Below are 21,711 nucleotides of genomic sequence, written 5' to 3' on the forward strand. Positions count from 1 at the left end.
CATTAGCTTTATGAATAGTTGCATGGATTTCATTAAGGGCATGAGGTAGCGCACAAATACAACACTGAGCATTCCTCCGAGAAATGCTTAATAAACGGGTGATAGGGCCTGGATTACAGGACACTGGGACATGGCACCAGGACACAGAAGGTGACAAGCAGACCAGGTACATGCTACGAAGGGCTGTGGAAGATGAATAGCATTTGTGATGCACAAGAGAAGATAGGGAAAGTAGAAGGTAAACAAAGAAGGTTAACAAAACCATAGGAAAATAGTTCTTATAAGAACTTTTCATTATGTATAAACAATTTGGTTGAAGATGTATGCCAGGCCTCATAAATTGCTTTTATTAACTTTTAAGTGTTAATCATATGCCATTACTTAAATACTCAGGTACAATACTGTACAAGAGAACATCATGCACTCCCCTTCACCATTCAGGCCACACAATAATTCTTCCCAACTGCTATTCAGATCCTGAGAGAAGACATACTCAAGAAGCTTTTACCAAGCTCGCGGTGTATGGTTTTTAAGGTCTTTCCAGTCAACTTCAGGAACATACATTGCTTGTATAAACAGGAGAAACACTTTGCACAATCACTAATCCTTCTGAGACCCATGACAGATTAAGGACTGACCTTCAGACCAGTCTTTACATACTGCTTTACGCTTAATCAGTCCTGGGGCTTCCTACAGCCACAACTCCTAATTACTCAAAGCTGTTTGATGGCAGGCAATAGCCATTAAGTGCAAAAGTAAGAAGTATCAATTTCTACTATGCACATTCACTGCTTAAACAAAAAGCCTGCCTAAGTCTTCTGGAACAAAGAGAAAGGCTATTACTCCTCTTGTGCCACAGTGGTTCCCAATGCAATCAGGGTTATTTACAATCAAATGAGTTATATAGGTAAATATCAAATCATTAAAGTAGCAATGAATAAGCATGAATATGGATACTGTGGACTTAACGGCTATATATTGCCCATTTATTACAGTTGCATTTTTACAATTTCTTTAATTCGTTTCCTTAGGCTAACTAGAGACCTCTTAATTATGCTCCCAAGAGGTGGGCAACTACTAATTGGAAGAGAAGCAGGTGAAATAGAGGGACACTTCCTCTTAAGTGAAAATAAAAATAAAAATCCCCAACAACAACAACGAAACTCCCGCACCTTAAAAAAAAAAACTGCAATTCACCAGAAAATGTGATGTAAAACCCACAGATCTCAAGAAGGTTCGTAGTTTATAGCTACACAGGGACTTGCACCATTTTCCTCCACTGTTCCAGGAAAATGATTAGATCACATTTACTACGTTCATGTCTTGATATACAAACACTGACTTAATGTGTTGCTCTTATACACTGATAGTACTTTACCCTCTAAGTAGTCTCCAGATTTCTCTTCAGATTACTCATTGAGATGCAACAGAACTCAATCCCAAATTTATCAGGGTAATTGATGCAAATTAGAAACTTGACTGCACAGAGCAACTACAAGAGCTTTTAGTGAGTACACAGATGTACCAGGCTAAATCAAAATGCCTACCCAGAGGCTCATGAGGAAGGAATCATTGTTTCCCAAGCAGCAGGAGTACTTGCCCTCCAGTTACCCCCTCCACCTACTTAAAGGAGCAAACTGAACTACATGCAGATTTAGAAAACAGGATAATGGGAGTTTCAAAAAAAAAAACAAAAACAAAAAAACACACACAAAAAAAACAATTCCTGGAGAAAGAGAAAACTGCACCAACAGAAACGTTTGTTCAGCAGCTATGGCAGGGTGCTCTGAGAAGGTGCTCTCAGAATATATTAATGTTGGCTGCTAAGCAATCTATCTAATATAAAAGACTGTTTTAATCACCTTAGAACATGTACTGTTACTTCTGGTAGAAGCCCACATAATAACCAGAGTAATTCCCCCACCCTTTAATGATAGAATCAGATGGCTGAAGTCATCCTACATGCATGCATGCGGTATTGAGCCACCATAACTGGCTCAGTATCCCTAGCACATGGCATGGCATTTTCAGTACATGAATAAGGATTGCAGGTGAACATAAATATTAAATTTAAAATAATCCTTTCAAGAGGGAAGTGGGAAGAAGATTGCCTTGTCACTCTCTGGGAAGAGAGCTATTCTACTTTTCCATAGTTCTGGGAAGATCCAAGAGTTGTCATGTGTGTCCTTCCACAGAAATACAACAGATTTCACAAACATGGAGCTGAATTGGAGTATTATCAGCTGGGACCTTAGAAGCTTTTTTGTTTGTTTGTTTTAAATAAAAAGGTTCTACTAAAATAATATCACAGATAATAATCACAGATGGAATATACTTTTTTTTTTTTCAAAACCTTTCAAAGATCACAAGTAATACTGAGTTCTTGTAACCTTTTCTGATTTCCACAAAGAGTAGAAGACTCAAAAGCACCAACAGCATAAAATAATACGCACCAATGGACAGCAAAGTCCACTGAATGAACATCATTTTTTGTATTTTTAAGAACAGAAGAACTTTAAATTTTGTTTCCATTTCAGATTTTAAATTGCTTACATCACAGTTTCAAAATAAACAACTGGACAGTAATTAAAATAAACTCTAATGTTTTTAAATAATTTCACGTCATTTCCCTTAAGAGGCAGACACTGATAAGCAATAATACTGCCTTAAAACAGACAGCATGAAGCTGATTTCTCAGTCCTCATAGGCAAAAATCACCTTTCCAAGTTCTCATGGTTACAAAATAAATGGACTCTATTTTGAGAAATATATTTATGGCACACAGATTGTTACTAAATTTATTTATCCAAACAATTAGTGTGTGAGACTACCTCTCCAATTAAAGTTCATATCAGGCTAAGGTAATCAGCTGTTGTATTTGTGAGCATGCAATTACAGCCTAATAATTATATGTTTTAAAATCATACTTCACACACTAGCTAGCTCATTTGCTGTATGGACAGGGTGTTACACCATGAAAGAATTCATTCAGCAGAGCTCAGCGACTCGTGTCTTTATTTCCTTAGGTACACTGCCCAAGTGTTTGCTTTTTGCACACCTCTGCTCCCAGCTGTGGGATCTGGACTTAGCCCCTTTTAACATGGCTTTGTCAGAAAGTCAATGAATACCTAATCTTCAAACCCAGCGTAAAAGCCTCTTGTGGTCCACATCGTTGTCCTGAAAACTCCTAGCAGCATGTACCTGAAGAAAAAACTGGCAGTAGCAGCCTTCATGTGTTAATTACACATGTGAAGCCCATTATGCAGAGAAAGGGCACCTGCTGGCAGTGCAAATGACTAGAACCTGCCCTTCCTGTGCAGTGAGTAAATTGAAGGTTCATTTCTACAGAAGATAATAGTTTTTAGATTCCTTTCCGTGTATCCTCGACATAGGCACATACTTAACATTTAAATAATCTGCAGAAGAACAAGCTTGCTTTAAACCTACATGTTTCAGCTCCTAGCACTTCCCTTAAAAATGCTAGTTATCCCTGCTGGTTCCTTACTCCTGCTTAAATGCAGAGAAAACATCACACAGAACAGTATCCCTCTTACAAAAGCCACCCCAATCCAACCCCTCCCCCCAAAATCACCATGCTGAGAGCTTAAAAATATGTACTTAAAATATGATATAGTAAGGTAGAGTCAGTTGAAGTTCAATAGTTCATTTTGTTCTGAGGACTTTATAAAATGCCAGGGAGGGCAGAGGCGGGCCTGTTTCTACGTTTCAATTCATGCTCCAAAGCACACTGAGCATCACACCCCACCAGAAAGCCTTTTGCTAATTTCTATGCTCTGCTTTGCCAAACTTACTAACAAGTACTCGTTTTAGAAGAATCATAGTCTCCTTGCATCACACGCTTATGCCACGAACACCACCTGTGTCTTGTATTATCCTACTACAGCCTCAGAATCCAGACCTTTTTCTATAGAAATGGCTCTCATGAAGATGTGTTTCATTTTTTTTTTTTCATGAACAGAGACAAATCTGAATGGCCTGCAGTTTCTAGGATCTTCTCACTTCTTCCAAAGATGTGTGCAACACTTATTTTCCAGTCAGTGAGGACGTTCCTGACTGCCAATGCCTTTCAGTTATGAGCTGTGGCCTTACAATAGTATCAGGAAAGTTCATCAGCACTCTCTGATCAAATATATCTTCTCCCACAAATCTAAGTTGCAGAATTTCATAGTAACCACTCACATCAGTGTATTTCAGCATACTGATACACAATTACCTAATGCCAGGAAATATTTTTTTTTTACTTATTATGTTCACTGTTTACTTAATACACATATGTATTTTCAGACTAACAGTTGCATCATAAGAGGACTTAAATCTTGCAATACAGAAACGTTAAAACTGTTGTGAATCTAAGTTTTATACACATACACACACATATATATAGCCTTACCAACAGTAGTCCAATAGATGTGGGGGCAGAACAGGGATGTAAACATGTTGCCAGAACATCGGGTAGAGCATAGCTGCAGACCCATGAATGCAGGCAGTTAACTGAAAAACACATATTAAAAGAAGATCATAAGACAAAAACCAAGCTTAAAAAATTAAGGCTATAATAAAAAAAATAATATATTTTGCTTTTATATCAACATGCTTTATTACACGATATCCAGTGTCCTCTTTAAAAAGGGGATTGGGTGGGCAAAGCATGGCTGGTTTATGGTGGCTGTCATTTGACTGACTTAGTTAAACAGCTGAGAACATGATTCATTCAACAAACAAATCCTGAAAAGAACACCCAGTGTTCTATAAAGCAACGTAAACATGGGAATGAAAACACACAGTGAAGAAAAAAAAAGTAAAGAAAAAACCAAAAAGATCCTTGCAATTACCATCCATTAAGTATCATAAAAATGAACTGAAATTATAACACAACCTGAAAAATATTTGAGTTCAGGAAGGTACAATACCACTGACATACATTTCTTAAGAATATATCATACCAAATTCAATGTTTACATTTTCATTATTTAGAAGATATTTTTATCTAATTGCCCTTCACCAATCATTTCATCCACTGATTTTCTCAGTTATATTTTTAACAACTCATTAAGAATAATTTTGACATCAGCAGGTACAGAGTTAAAAAGATCATAAATAGCAAACACAAGTGTTAGTCTACCCATGGGGAGAATCTTCACAGGGCTTTGGAGGAAATTGTGTCTCAATCCCATTTTAAGCCATAATTAATAATTTTGAAAAGAAGATAAGCAGGATATTTGTCATATTCACTGAGGATACTAAAAAGAAAACAGTGATAATTCTCAATAAAGAAATCTCTACTAAAACTATAGTCAATATGCTGTAAGAAGAGGGTATGAACGCATACACTTTAGAAAACATCAAATAAAAAATGAATTGTAGCATACAAATAGACACAAACTAAAAGACAAGGAGGTGATAAGCAATCACATCCACCCTGACAGCGTTTTGCAGTTTTGAGTCTCTTTTAATCTCAAATGGTACTCAATGCAAGTACTACACCATGTCTCACTTGTTAAAACTTAATTTGAAAACAAAACTCAATGAAAACCTATCAGCTATTTCAAGGTACAGAAAAAAAGATTAAATAAAGCATTTATTGCTTGTCTGGACAATAGGGAGGGGGAACACTGCTTACAAATACCTAAAAGACAAATTCTAAAGGAATGAGGTCATTGTGGTGGCCTGAAGTTTCAGAGAGATGTAACTGAGCAAAGACGAGTTGTGACATTGATCCTAGATGCAGTTAGATCCAAAAGCAGATGATCCAAAAGCAGCTTATTAGTATTGATTTTCATAGTCTAGATGAGCTAATCATTATTTACTCCAAAGGTTATAGAAGGTTATGTGAAGGTGTGCACTAATACAGTCTCTTAAAGCTCCATGGCAAGGAAAACCAGCTACACGCTCCGGATCTGTTCTGGCTTATGCTCAACAGCAAAGCCTTTATGTAATTCCAATGCAACTTCTGTAAGTAACAGAACCCAGTTTTCTTATTAAAACTCAGGTCATAAAAAAAAAAAAAAAAAAAAAAAAAAAAAAAAATGAAGACAGGCACATATTTTGTCTTATTTTAGCCTCTGAACAATACAGGTCTGGATAAGCAATGAGAGTGCACCGAGACACACAGATTTTGGGGGGAGAATTACTGTGGTACTCTACAGTGTTCAGATAAGAACGAGGCTGAGGTATAAGCTTCAGAAGTGGGAGTTTTTCAAAAGCAGAAAAGTGACTATAAAAATGAACAGAAATAGATTTTGCAATTTACAGCTCAAAATAGACACAGATCATTTCAAATCGTTCAGAACCCAACACCCAGTATGCCAAGCATCAAACCATACAGGACTAAAATTTCAGATATAAACACACCCTTGCTGCATTGAAAAGCCAGAAGTTTAAGCTCTACCTGGTACTTTCCCAAGATATATTAGACTGCTTCATATTACTGTGGCTAAAATACACAATTTCTCTGCCTGATGATGTTTTTGAGTTCTAATCATCTGTATTACCTATTCACTGATAACCTAGATTGTAAAAGATTTTTAAGATTTGATGCAAGGATTTCTTTTGCAAAGGTCTTATTTTTTCTTTCCTAATAGACTTTGTTTATGCATTCACTAGTTCTAGTCTTCTTTGTGACAGGTTCCCATTTTTTTCACAGAAACATAGCTCCAAGAATTGCAGCTTCTTCAAGGGAGAATGCTATCACACCCAACTTTCAAACCCAAACAGAAATTTCTAAAATTATGCCTTACTCTTATGATGTATATCTTTTCTTGTGTTTCTTTTTCCAGAAACTATTTTGATCTTCCTTTCTTCAGACTTCTGTACTTGCATGTTGGTGTGGAGTAATGATGCCTCTCTACATAGAAAGCTGCTCACTTGCTGTATGTCTGTCTCACTTACCAGGACTGCAAACAAAATCTGCGTGCGTTCCTGGTTTCTATTTTGTCTGTTATGTCCATTTCTTGGCCTTACAGCCTCTACCAAACTGGACTACAGATAATTCTGACAATCATTTTCTTGAATTAGTGATATTCATCTGCACACATTCATCTGTATTGAGATAAATACCCATTTAAGCATTGCTACAATTTCGTTAGACTCTCAAAAGCTACTGATGAAATCTGGAGGCACAGTCTTGTCTGACACTTTTAATGTCCTTTAGATTTTCATTTTTGTCTCCCTTGAAAGCACTTTTAGTTCCAGTGGAACTATTCGTAACTACGATATTGGCCATTAATTTCTATGCATCTTCAAGCGTTAAGCAATCTGAAATAATATACTCTGTTCAATTCTTTGAAAGTCAATGAAAAAAGCATCCCACTACTCCCATTTGACTGAAATATTCTCAAATGAACCTCAGATTAACAGCACCATTTATAATGTCATTCATATTAAAACTACATAATCATTTGTTGAGTCCTTTATTACTCTCTCCTCATGTTTGGTATTGAGCAGCTTCACCAAGGTGTCATCTAATGATATTACAGAAATCTGTTAATTCCCTGTTAATTTATTCTGTTAATTATCAAACGGATAATTCAAATAATAAAAGCATTCTTCACTACCTTCAAAAGGGCCTGAAAATGATTTGTTTCCAACTTTCTAAATAGCTTTCCAATGTAAAATCTTAACTGTAGCAGTAATTTCTTCATCTAACAATATGCTTTCTTGTGCAGTTTCAAACACTGGAAGCTACACAGCCACTCCTTTCCTCAGCACTGATTGAATTAACAGTATTGTAAGCATCCCAGCGCTGACAATGTGCTTCCATAAATAAGAAAATGCAAGAATTGGCATTAGGTTTGAAACAAAGTCCTAAGGCAAAAATACCTTCAGAAGTAGACAGGGTCTAGCAAGTACTTGAAGATCTGAACAAGTACCAGTTCAGTCCTTCTTCTTCATTAGCAGGTGAACATTAGCTTATGGTTCATATGGGATGTAAATATCAGTATATTAGAGTAATTCAAGCATGGTTTAGAAATCACAAAATCTTGAATTTATTCTATATTTATGCTAAAGATTTATTATCTCTATCCCATTATGGTTCAACTAATCCTTATATTATTCCTACCAGAGAATATGCTCCCTTCTCACAGATTAGATGAAAGGTATAGCCTAGTTCCAAAATGTGCAGAAGAAAAAGGCTTACTTTCCCAATGTAGTTTTTCTTTATATTCTTAAGTCCTATATGCTTTCAGTTTCCCTTCTCCAAATCAAAAAGATGTCTGAAAAAAAAACCACCCAACCCTCCTTAAAAAATTAAATCTTACTTAAGAATTGCTTCTATAGGATCAAATGGATTATTTCCTGGCATTATTATATAACATGGTTGCTGCCGCAGAGAACCGCGCTCAGTAAACCAAAGAGGCCCCTTCCAAACTCCCTTCCATTGGTTTTAAAACTCAGCAAGAAAGGATTAAACAGATATAATGCTCAACACTACAGACATCTGAGCAGAACCTGTCACTTATTTTTGAGATGTACTCCCACCTTGCTATCTGGCATGAATTCAAGTAGCATACTACCACGGGTAAGCACCACTACTGTCCTTCAACTCTGCCAAGATAAGGGCTCATAAAAAAAAGAAATAGCATATTTGCTCAAGACCTCACCTGATTAGTGATTGCCATATAGAAAACAAGCACTTAATAATAAGGCAGCCTGAGAAATGCCCAACTGTCAGAACTGTAGGAATCCAGCATTTTGAAATAAGATCAGTTCCACTACCTCAGCATCCCGCAGCTGTTGCTAGAGAATGCAAAAGAGAGCTATTTAAGAAAGACACTGAGTTATTGATTCACTTTTTGCAGTTTTCCCTTGAATACTTCAAAAGCCTCATTTGACCAAATTAATCAAAGGGGTTTTGTCACACACAGAAAAGTTATAAACTAATGTTGAACTACAATAGACCATTTTCCAGCGTATTCTACTTTGTACTTATGCACAGACACTGCACAGTGTTACAGATGCAGTACGTGGCTGCAGATGTGCCATATATACTGGAAAACAAAATACCACCTTCCAGGCATGTGTAAGATCATTATGCATTAAGCTGGGCTAAAAACACAGCAAAAAGCTGAAGACTGAGTTACACAAGAATTAAACAGTGAAAGCAGAGCTGTTGTAAAAACTGTGTATGAAGGTGAAAACCTATGCTGGCAGCAGGTTGTAGGGCCAGCAATGGAGCTCTTGGGAAGGAAGAATTGCTCTAGAACAGCAGTTGTAAGCCTGCTGCAGAACAAGAACAGTGCAAGCTTTTAGCTAGATTGCATCACAAGGATGTTTAGTCAATGTTATTGATCATATGTTGTATTTTCCTAAGAACCACAATTTCCTTTCCTCCAAGCCCTCGGACATGTCAGAAACCAATCAGGAAAGAAGAGGTTGTGTATTAGTACATTCTGTGACATGGAAGAAGTGAAGTAGCAACCTCTCAACGCCCAAGTACAAAAGACCATTCATGACAGAATGGCATTTTTTGCTTTGTACCAGTACTTACAAAATATAAAAATTATGTAAAGAAATTCACCTCAGTAAGATGCAGCCTAACAAAAACATGGTATCACTTCAAAATTTTAAGGTTTTTAAGTCATCAGGCTGCATGTACATCACCTTTCTCTGATGAGAAGCAACCTGGTGCTGCCCTTATCACACACAGTCAGCATTCCTTCCTGAGACGGGGCTGCAAGGGCAAGTTACGATGGGAGAGAGAATACTGGAGGAAAGGAAAGTTCTGTCTCATTTCTGCAACTGCACGGTCCCACCTGCAGGTGGTCTTTTGCCAAGCAGTTGTTTTATGCATTCTGATTCACATTTGGCTTTTCATGAGTAGTTAGATCACAGAGTACTTTATGTGTGTGTGTATTTAAAGTAATTGCTTTAACATTTTGAGAAATGAATTGAGTTTCCTTTTGTAGGAAAAAAAAATCCAAGAAAACAGCAAGAAATCTTCCATGGTCTCAGTACATATGGTTTATAAAGTAGCTAATAAATACAGACTCATTTACCTCTAAATCATATTTAAATAGCCATATTAAGGACACTTGAAATCAAAATTTGAATTTCATATGCTTTACGATACCACAGAATGCAGTCTACCATAAAAGACTTGTCTACTCAAGACTGCTTAATTTTCCCTCTTTTACCTAATATTACATTTAAGCCTTAGGTATGAAGTGTGCTATGTCTCTCAAAATGAAACTAACTGCATATAGGTCCCTTCCACTTTTTTGTTAACGACCCCCCCCAAAAAAAAACAAACAAACAAAAAAAAAACAAACACAAACCTAACCAAACCAAAACCACAAAGAAACCACCCCCTCTCACCACCACCCCAGCCTCCCTCCACTCTGAGAATTCTCAGTTTGGTACGTTTCCAGTTACAAGGTCTTGGCTTCTGCTGAGCACAGTTTGAAATAAAATAATGCAGCTTGTTCCTACTGCTGGAACATGCAGAGCAGAGTGTGCAGGCAAGGAATCGCTGGCTCTGGCCCAACACTTCAAACCTGTCTTACACTGTCACTCCAATCTTGGAGCAGTTTATATATAAAGTTGTAAGATAAGAACACACAGTATGAATACCCCTCCCTACCGAAGAACGAGACATGCTTTTATCTTGGACAGAGGCAAAAGGAAGAGGAAAAGCAGAAAGATAGGAAAGAAAACACAACCCTACTTGTGAAACGGCTCATTAAGAAAGGCAAAGTGACAGGTAAGTAATTCTTCTTCCTAGGCTCTGTCACAAAGAGAGAGATTAAACCAACCAACCACACATTTCAAAATACTTTGGATAACCATTCTCTTTCCTCTTCTCTGATAAGTTACTATTCTTTCCACTTTTTTACTTTTCTGAAATAAACACTTCTTTACATCTTATTTGTTTTAGTTCACTAGGGAGGACCTAGAACACATTTACATGTGGGATTGATTGTAAACAATTAAAAAATTATTAGTAGGCCCCAGGGATTACTTTAACTGGCACAGTTTTACCTACCTTTCAAAATTATATTGTAATACTTATATCTAGTATGAAGTCTTACTCTCTTTCCTTTTTCCACCCTGTATCAACAGATCCTTCCTACACCTTTTAATTTTTGCCATCCATAGTATTTACAATTCCATGAAGCAGCTTCAAATCTCAAATACAAAGTAGGTCATGGTCAAACAGTAACAGGCTAAGTAATACCACACAAAATGGACATGGAAGCTTGTATTTTAGAAAGGACCATTCAAGTACTTAGTCCATAACACTAGAAAGCAACATTTATTAAACTATCTTATGCTTATCATTTATAAAGGAAAGCAATCAATACCCATTAACAGAGCAAACAGAATGAAAACTTAACATTTTCTTTTATAAAGAAAATCACAATATTATTGACTGATAAACCTTCAAATGCATAACACAAAACTTTGAACTAAATCAAGCTTGTGCTTGGTTTTGATGTGCAGTCATTTTTAGAAGAGAGCACTCTAGAGTGTTCAGTACCTTTTATCTCTGAGATACTTGATGGAGTCTAAACAGCATTAAGACAACTTTATCAAACAAAACTACAGCAAAAATCATGGATTGTCAATGTATTTTAGCCCACTCCTTGGCTCCATCCACAGAAGGTCACTAGAACATCCATCTGACAGTATCATTTATCCTTTTTTTTTTTTCTTTCTTTTCTGTCAAGTAAATTACAAAAAGGGACTTTTTATGCTATGGCATAAATATTAGTGCATGTATGCACCAACACCCCCCAGGGAATACTGGATCAAAAAAACCTTTCTCATTTTAATGTTAAAGCCAACAGAAGTTCAGTAAAGTCATCACCTAGAACCACAGAACTGAGCTGAGGTCACATAGCTGAGGTTGGAAGGGGCCCTGGAGATCATCAAATCTGACCCCAACTGCCCTGCTCAAAGCATCATCAACTGGAGCTGTTTGCTGAGGGCATTGCTCAGTCAGGTTTTAAATATCTCCAAGGACAGAGACTCTGCAGCACCTCTGGACTCTTTTCACAGGCCAAGTACATTCATGCATTTATTGCTTTTATATATTAAAAATATTTTTTTCTTAAACAAATAAATTCTAGTATTCTGAATGGCTAGAGGCACATCAGTATATGCTTAGATATCTTCTTCTAGAATTCGAGACCACCCCATGGCAGTAAGTTTAATCATATAGATACTAATGATTATGGTTATATGTAAATGTAAAAGCAGAGCTCCATCTCTGTTACCAAGTCCTTCACCAGGCAGAGGATTTCTCACAAATTTCTCTGTGTTCATTTGTATAGGAAGACCAACTTCAATTCTGTATTTTAGTGGGAAGTTATATCCATTGTTCCTCACATTCTAGATATTTCAAGTTATTGCCTATGTATGACTGTCATTCTTAAAAAAATACTTTGCATAGAAGAAATTATTCTGCAGTTTACTTACAGTGCTGAGCTTACTACAACAAATGAGGATGCGGCGTTCATACAGCATACTGGCGTAGAGATGCAGCATGTTGTTGACATCAACTGCTACAAAATACTCTGTCAGGTTTCTCTAGGAAGAGAGAGAAAATAATTTTTGATTCATGGTATTACAAAAACAAGTGTCTTTAAAACAAACAAACAAAGGCAGATTTCCTCTTGTTATGCTACACCTACTAAGTGGCTATGTACACAGTAGGTCATCTTGTGCCAGAGCAGTTTTTAACTGCGTTTTTTTCCCCCTAACTTTTGGGGAGCTGGGTCTTGGATTAATAAAACTGATGATATTTCATACACAGCTTCTAAAATGCAAGATATTTCTCAGAGAAAAAATAGGTTTTGTCACTTCTACAGAAACCTCAAAGCCACCTGACGACGTACAAAACTCATGTTCTAGTATGACACTTCTAATATGGCAAATTCAAGTTCATGAAGAAAAACAATCTAAGCCCAGTCTACGCCAGAACAATTCTGATCACAGGAAATACACACCGGCATCTAACACAAGCTAAGCACAGTTACACAGGTCATCTGATCTCATTTTGTACACTCAACACTCAAACATCCAATTTTACCTGTGACCAATATGCTTATGTAGTCTAAAAAATAATCACAGCATGAGAATATTGTAAACAAAGTTTGCATGCAAACTGCCTCTAAAGCACAGACAGAAAGACCAGGACACAAGCAACAAAGGCCAGTAAAAATTTACATGCACACTTCCTGAGCAGCGCAGGGTTCTTCCACCATGTTTTTGCTGCTCAGAAACAGTAAAAAAGTACCTATGAAAAATTACTGCAAGTGACTGTAATTCAAAAAAAAAAAAAACAAAAAACAACACAAAAGGAGGAAAGGAAACTACACAAGAAACTATGGCCACTTCATCCCACACACCTTCCCATCAGCCAGCAGTGCTACCAGTGCATCATTCTCAACGTAATGATGCTGTGCACACACTGCAGTGGCACGATTCAGTATTATTTGCTAAATTATTATGATGTTTTCTAAGAACTAGCAGAATAAATACTTCCTAAAATCTTCACCAACAAGACTAGGAAGCTACAAGGTAGATAACCTGACCAAAACATAACACATTCTCCTAAAATAAAGGGGCTTTTCTGCCTCACAGTGCAAGACAAACAAAGAAGGTCTTTTGTTTACAGAGGGTATTTTCACTTCTTAAACCACTGAAATTAAAGAGGGCAGTGGTGCTGGGAATGTTAACACATCCCCAAAATGCTGAATTAGGGAATTTGTTTCCAAGTAGCTTATGGGTACGAAAGGGTTGCTATATGATAAAGACAGCCTTATACAAAAAGCACATGTGAGAGGAAAACTGGATTAGTCATGAATTCAAGCGCAATCTTAATCATCGTTAAATAAAAAAGCGCAGAAAAGCAAAAAGCAAATATGATTTAGAAACTTAAAGAAGCTCAACAAAGCCCATTAGCACTTTTGACAGATCCAAAGATAACTCTAAAACCACCAATACTTGGCCTGAGAAGTCTGCCAAGATGCTTCATACTGTGCAGAAATATGTTCCACAGCTTGCCATCCAAACACAAAGAGCTAAAGAAAAATTAAGCATTGTATTTGGAAGACTTTTGTACCAGCATCTAGATGGGTAAAAAATAAACTCATTACAGCTAGCTTCAAACATTAATATAAAACAATCATTCAGGTTTGTTACAGAAGACCAACAGCATCAGACAGGTATATTCAAAATGAAAAAAAAAGAAAAAAAAAAAACACAACAGCCAACACATTTTGCCAAAAACCTATTAAACTATCATGTACTTTTTCTGTATTTCTCATCCCATCTGTGCTGATTAGCATGATATTTTTGTCTAAACATAAGCTGTCTTCTCTACGTTTCTTCTTCCCCCTCTCACCCATCTTTCCACGACGCCAAAACACAGTGCATGACGACACAATTACTGCAAATAGTGTGAATTAAAAGAATTTTCAAGTAGCACTGAACTCCCTCTGATGCCACCCAAATTAAGGGCATGACAAAAGGAGCACTTTATCTCTACATTCTGCCCAAAGAAGTAGACATGCATGTGTGTGTACGTGTTTATAAGGCAAAAGTATCGACTAGCGAGAGGGAAAACAGACACAGGGAATGGATTTGCAATTATTCTTTCAAGTTTACTGAAAGTGGCTTTGACAGAGAAACGTACTTTCAGATGGAAAGATTTATAAGGTTTTAGTCTTCTCTGCTCTCAGAAATTTGCCAACAACACCTGCGAAGCATGTGGGCTGCATGGGAATATATTGATACTAAGGAAATTCACGTGTTAGCTCTAAGTTTTATTTATAAGAAAGCTGTCATCTTTGAAGATGAAATTGGGACTTACACATGTATTTTGAAAGACATGTCTCGTAAGTGACAAAACCATGAATGAGTTAAATAAATACAAATGAAAGTGTTCCAATTTGCAGTATAATTGTTGTGTATTTTGTGTCTAGGATTTAAACCTTTCTTGAGAGAGTAAAGAGTGGGATTTTCATAATAAAATATGGGAACTGGTAATCCCCACTCCTCTCAAAATTCAGAAGGAATGGCTACAAAATTTCCTTCTGTTCCTTTGCAAGTTAATTTCTAGATCAATCGCCTATTTGATCATTTGCTATTTAATACCAGTAAATGCACATGCACATTGCCTTCTGAGATCAAAAATATTCTTCTCTTCTCTGTTATCTAACGAAGAACTTTTCACTGAAGGAACAAAAGAATGAGTTCACTCCTCTGGAAAAATAAGAGGGAAGTAATAAGAACGTGTATTACACTACACGCATCTTAGGCTGCTGTTGAAAGGTACTTACATGACTTCAGTATATTTCTTATTAGGACAAGTCATCAGAAGGAGACAGGTTTCCTTCTTCATCCTCCCACTGGAAATCCCTGATCTTATTTAGAAATTTATTTACTTTGAAATATTACACTTGCAAAATCTAACATGGATTAGGTCATTTGTTATGCAGTTAACATACTTTTATAGTGCCATGCAGCTGTTCCAGAGACCAAAATAATGAAGACAATACACTTTAGAAAATGGTGTAAACAGAGAAATTAAAAATTTAAAGGACAAAATAAGGAAAACTGGCATCAAAAGATATAAATCACAGCAAGTGAAAAAATAGGCAGCGTGAAATAAGAGCTGGAATGAAAAGAATATAAGAATATAAACCATAACGTCACCACCACGAGTACTTCATCATCCCTGGAAGTGTTCAAGGCCAGGTTGGAGGGGGCTTTGAGCAACCTGCTCTAGTGGAAGGTGTCCCTGCCCGCAGCAGAGGGTTGGAATTAGATGATCTTTAAGGTCCCTTCCAACCCAAACCATTTTATAATTCTATGGTCATCTCAGACTGCTAACGTACCCGTTAACTCTGAAATAAAACACACACTACTGGGAAATGTACACACTTGCACTGTATTTCCTGAACTGAACTCAATATCTTTCTGAAGTCACAATGCATGTACAAATATATTTACAAATATTTTAAATGTTTTGAAAAAGTGAATGCTTAGCTGTTACATCAAAGTGTCTGTGCTAAACGTTTTGTGGCTCATGAAACACATTGGTCTGGCACAAAGTCAGATAACTGCAACAAGCACGTTAACATCCCAAACAGAGCTCTCTGCAGGTCTCCATTCATCATTACATACAACTTCAGTGTGTATACTGAAACTTGCTAATATAGGTTTTAAAATGTAATTACTGATATGTAGAATTTTGAATAAAGCAGGCCAATTGATTAAAATCTATGGAGATTTATGCTCATTTAATATCCTTGTACTATTACATCACATGCTGCAATTCTACATGAAAGTTACATTAATGGACAGATAAAATTCTCATAATGAATTATGTGGTATTTAAATACATAAAATATACCTGAGCAATAGAAGATGATGAACTGCAACAAGAGTTAGAACAATGGATTTGATTTTTAATATTTTTCTTTCTTACAAGCCCTGTCTTTTAAAACTTGGGTGTGCAGATATGGGTACAGATACGTGTTATCTGAATGAAATGTTCTTCCAGGTCTATTCCGAGAGGTGCCCTGGTTCACCCCAGACGCTGCTGAGAGTCCATCCTTCACAGTGACATCAGGGCAAGGGATACCTACAGTGAAACAGTCACGTTCTCTCTGAGGCACATCAGCACCACTCAATGATTCAAAGAGGACGCTTTTTAGCATCACATGGCACTCCTTCCCATGAAAGCTGAACATTCAGCTTTCAAAGGGTTTCCAACTCCTTCTGGCCCAAGGCCTCTGCTTTTATAACAGCCTTTGATTCATGAGCATTCATCACGTCTCCTGCTCAAATGTTTTGGGAAGCTGACTCATACCTTTGAATATAGAGCGAACATCACGAGCAGACATAACCAACAGAGCATAAATACAGCTATACTTTGTGAAGCCTTCACTGTGTAGTGTGTATGTTATTAAGCTGCTCTGTATCAGTTAAAGAAGGCACAAGCCAGAAGACCTACTTTTAAACCCTGTCACTGGTTACTTACCATTACTAGCTCATTTCTCTCCGCCCTCTAATTTACCAGCCTGTAAACTGGAAATTAACTTAATTCCTTATTCTCCAGGTGATTTGAGACTTAGCAAACAAAAACTGTTAAAGTTTGAGATGAGTAGTATAAAAGAGATTAACATAAAATATTCCCCCTATAAACAAGTAACCATGTCTGGATTAGAACAGAGAATACACTAGATTGATAGCTGGTTTAGATTTAAGAACTGACTCTGGAACTACCTCTAATGTATCATATTTCTAGAAAAATAAAGTGCCTTATAGCAAAACCTACATCTATTGAGTTTACTGAGAGGATACATGTCAGCACGAAAAGTCTACAACACAGAAAAGCTAGCAACAACATTTTTAAACAAAAATAAAAAGCCCCAAGTATAATCTGTTATACAAACCACCCATGAATGAGAAATAATGTCTTGATGATTCCCTTTTCTTTCTTTCATGCCATAAACTGAGGTTTATGGTGCTAAGACAGACCTCAAAATACTCAGGGAAGAAAACTGAGATGTCAGACATAGAAAATTGGCTAAGAGACATGGCAGGAGCATATTAAAGAATATCTAAGAGAAGCAAATGCCAGCACTGTCTTCCCACAGGCCTATCATCTGGTTAGAAATCTGAGGCATGCTGAAAAGCATACAAGACAATTTTGTGATGCTTAAAATGTCTCAGAAAAAGTGGCCCTAAATAAACAGGTATGTTTAACATTTTCAGAAAACTACCTTACAAACAAACTATATTTACTGGTCTCCTATGTCATTCTTTCAGAAAGGTCTCACTGAATGACTATTAGATCTGTTTTTGTTTTTGTTTTGTCCATATCAATTTATAAATTAGTACTTTGTCCTTAATAAGTTTCAACTTTAAATCACATATACAAACTTCTGAATGCTGTGGTATAAATATGATACAGAAGGAAGATGTTAATACAAAGAAAGAATGACAGCCTGAGCAGTTCCAGCTAATAACATAGCTTTGAAGCAGCAGAAGAGCCTATAAACCTACATGTTCCTCTGAATCAATACAAAATGGTTTAAGTAAGGATATATGATATCTGAATTCTGACAGCATCTTGAAGAACAAGCCAAGTTAATACCAAACTTGTAGTTGATACTCCATAATTATTAGTAATATATATGTTTGAAACATCGAATTTTTCCACTGAAGATACCGAGTATCTAGATTATATCCTTGATTGATTTTAATAAGACCACTTTAATGAATAAAAACATAAAAAAGCAATAAAATATTGTTCTGAAACATTTTTTTTTAAATAAAAACTATTTCAAACCAGTATGTTCTAACAGGTCAAAATAATTGCTTTCCAAATTTAGTTTTTAATTTCAGCTTCTAACATATCAAGAAAACCAACGAGACTATGGAAACAGCATGAGGTCAAAAAGTAGAGAATAAAACTTGAGTCTGGATGCAGAAGATAAAAATTATAAATGTGAAATCATTCAGCTTATTCTGGTCATCTTGATAAAGGGATTAAATTCCTTTCTATCCAAATTCTACATTTTTATATAAAGGAGGACTCATGTAGTACTCACATAAATGGTAACCAAAACTGTCTTGGGATTATTTTCAAGAATATTTCATAGACTTATTGTAAAGAGCTATCTGTCATGCAAATTAACACCATCATTTTTCTCTGATTTTTTTTTGAAATACTACAATGCCTTCACATACAGACAGTTACCAAATCCATGTTCTTTGCAAATTTTGAGCAGGCTAAAACTACAGATGTATAATTTAAATTTTCTCACTTATTACGACCAAGAAATTATGGAGACAGTAATAATAGTGATAGTAATAAATGGCTTCATGTTTTTTGTATAACTACCCTGACTTACAGCTTAAGATAATTATTCTGTCAATTTCCCAGTCATGGGTCAAATTTGGTCATTTGATATCTTTGCTTAATTTGAATGGCAAATATTAAAAACTCTCCTCTGTTACAATGTACTTCAAGAGGCCTTTTACTTATGTACTTCTGCAGTTGGAAACACAATTCTCCCCCAGACGCACTACTTAGTATAAATTAGCCACTTAAAATCTACTTCAACAACTAGCAATATTTAACAGAATACAATGTATTACCAAGCCAAACAGAGGTAAGGCTAGTCATTTATTTTACTGCTGATATTAAAAAGAAATGGCAAAGTGCCTGGTCCTCTGCAGTACTCACATTTTCAGGTATACTAGGAAGCTCTCTGATGTCAGGCACAGTAAAGTAGGAGTGCTATAAAAGAAGAGCAGAGAGTGATTATTTTCATACTGTCAAAAGAAATCTGAATTTATTGCTTCATATTAGTAAGAGCAGTAATAGTAGTTGCTCAGCTAAGTAAAATTGATAGAACATTTGTTACCAACTACCAACACGACCTGTTTGTCCTGGATTTCAAAAGCTGGAATCTCAGATCACAAATGCAATACAAAATGGAATCAGATAGGAAGTACCAAATGCTCCTGAAAAGACAGATTAGGTTGTTTTGTTCTGTAGAGACCCTGCCACAGACTTGCACAATGTATGATATACGCCAAGAAAATTCTAAGGTAGTCCATAACTCAGACCAACTTCCCTCAGACCACTGCAAGTTGCATGATGATCTACAGGAAACAACAGCAAGCAGGTCCTTTTCTGACGAACAGCATTAGTAGGTTTGATTAAAGACAACAGTGATGTTATGGAAATTTACTGAGAAATACTTCTTAAGTTTTAGCCTATCTGAAACATATTAGTGAAGTAATACATTCCTTAAAGAATTTGAAAGACTACCAGTTTCTCAGTTTCACAGCCCATTATATTGCTACGTGTTTTAAGTGTCCAAGAAACCAGTTTTACTCTAGTTCCCATTCTGGTAACACACAACTTGCATGATTCTTGGTTATGGCACTGGGAAAGGAAAAGAAAGCATATAACTAAGGTGTTTCTGTAAACTGATGTTTATGCAACTCACAGTATGTTCAAAATTTTCACAATTTGTCTTAGGACTATTTATTAATTACTTGCTGAAACTTTAAAGACTGTTACAGTCCTGGCACAGTTCCAGAGTTGGCACAATTTTCTTTTATATTCATTTCATACATTTCAGAGCTTTGTGAACAGTCTATAACCTGCAACAGACACTAAATGTATAAACACAAACTTTTGCTTTTTGATATTTTATTGTTTTACTTTGGCTGGGAAGATGCAATGAAAGGACACAGCAAGAGAATACACAACAACATCACAAACAGTGGCCTCACCACAATTGCAAACAGGCTTGCAAACAGCCAAAATAAAACGCGTTAAGGTATCGCAGCAAACAGTCCCTTGGCTGCTTCTCCATATCCTTTCTTGCTTCATTGCCCACGAAATGTCTGGGGGCAAGGGGAGACCAGCAGCATTCCTTGAAACCACTGGTATGAAAGAACTGAAATATCCCAAATGATCCTCGGCTTTCAAGACAGCTCTTCCCCTTGGTCAAACAGAAACACTGTTCATAAAACAGCCAGCCTCCAAAGGGCTGGGACATTTCTACTGCCAGCTGGTGACCTAGCAAGGCCAAACAACTGTTACCTGTCAACTGACATTACAGGGCGAAGTGATGAGAGTAAGCTGCTCGTTGCCAAAAAATACTTTAGAAGGAGTAAAGGAAATGAGAGAGGGAGAAGAGAACTGCAGCTACACACACCGCTAGTTTCACGCAAACTCTAAATACTAATTGGCAACTGCAGCAATGTGCATCTTTAGTGTTTTTCCACAACAACCTGAAACATCAGGTTATTGTGCAAAATTTAATCTGAATAAAAACAAAAACAAAACAAACAACAGACTAACTGCAAAACACAATCCCATCTATAAAATCCCACCTCTATACTTTCAGTGTTCTTAAAAGATACAAAAATGAAATAAAATCTTATTTGGGTGAGTCTTTTTCCTAGAGGGAAGAGGAGTAAAAGGAAAATTTGATAAAGTTAATACTCAAAATGCTGCTATGGCAGGTACGTGACTGCTCTCCAGTCTTGTCCCCCTTGCACACTTGCAGGGTCTGAGTTCTGCAGAAGTGTGGACAATAAATGTCATGCTGCTGCTCTGTGACCTCTAGCAGGTCGCAAATGATCTGGTGAGACATTTCCATGGGGAATACACACACTCTTCCTCCAGTCAAAGAACAGCATTTCAAAGACATTTCAGGTTAAGGAAAGGGAAACAGAGGGCCCCAAATGTGAAAAGGGGAATTTCACAGCTCTGAGTCCTCACAGGAAAACAACATCTGTATACCAAGTTCCAAAAAGGAAAATTGCTTTTGACATTCCTCTATTATGATATGCAATGAAAATTACACACCTTACTTCACGTCCCTCTCACTTCACTTACCACTCCAAGATGAACAGAGGTTCCCGGCTCAGGGATGGTGAGCTTATGTAGTGTCTCAAGGAGCTCGCTCCTTTGATTATCCTGAAAAAAGAAGAAAGCAAAGCAAAGCAAAACAAAACAAAAACAAAGGAACACTAAGTAGGAATTGCTACAAGCTAAACCCCAAGATGGAAGGACAGTGTTTGTGATTTGGGGGGCTAGAGAATTTTGAGGTATTGGAATGATCTGACACATCTGACTACAAACAGAAATAAATGGAGTTTCCTCTGATGGCTGGTTTTATAACACAATTTATTTATTTTTTTTAGATT

General features: G+C 36.6%; 1 protein-coding gene across 12 annotated transcripts in view; it reads right to left on the bottom strand.

The window, feature by feature from the left end:
* Positions 1-21,711, bottom strand: part of DENND1A (DENN domain containing 1A) — a 191,663-nt gene that overhangs the window by 92,331 nt on the left and 77,621 nt on the right. For 10 of the 12 annotated variants that reach the window (XR_011089171.1, XR_011089169.1, XR_011089170.1 and 7 more), the window contains 4 exons: positions 21,401-21,481; positions 19,226-19,279; positions 12,439-12,549; positions 4,412-4,512 (listed from right to left, as the gene is read on the bottom strand). Coding sequence is in view for 9 of the 12 variants with exons in the window: in XM_068657021.1 (XP_068513122.1) it covers positions 4,412-4,512; positions 12,439-12,549; positions 19,226-19,279; positions 21,401-21,481 (347 nt within the window). In the remaining 3 variants the exon portion in view is untranslated. The remainder of the gene's footprint in view (positions 1-4,411; positions 4,513-12,438; positions 12,550-19,225; positions 19,280-21,400; positions 21,482-21,711) is intronic. The other 2 variants (XM_068657026.1, XM_068657027.1) reach the window with 1 other exon arrangement.

The sequence above is a fragment of the Anas acuta genome, chromosome 20 (genome assembly GCF_963932015.1).
Source record: "Anas acuta chromosome 20, bAnaAcu1.1, whole genome shotgun sequence".
NCBI classification, from domain to species: domain Eukaryota; kingdom Metazoa; phylum Chordata; class Aves; order Anseriformes; family Anatidae; genus Anas; species Anas acuta.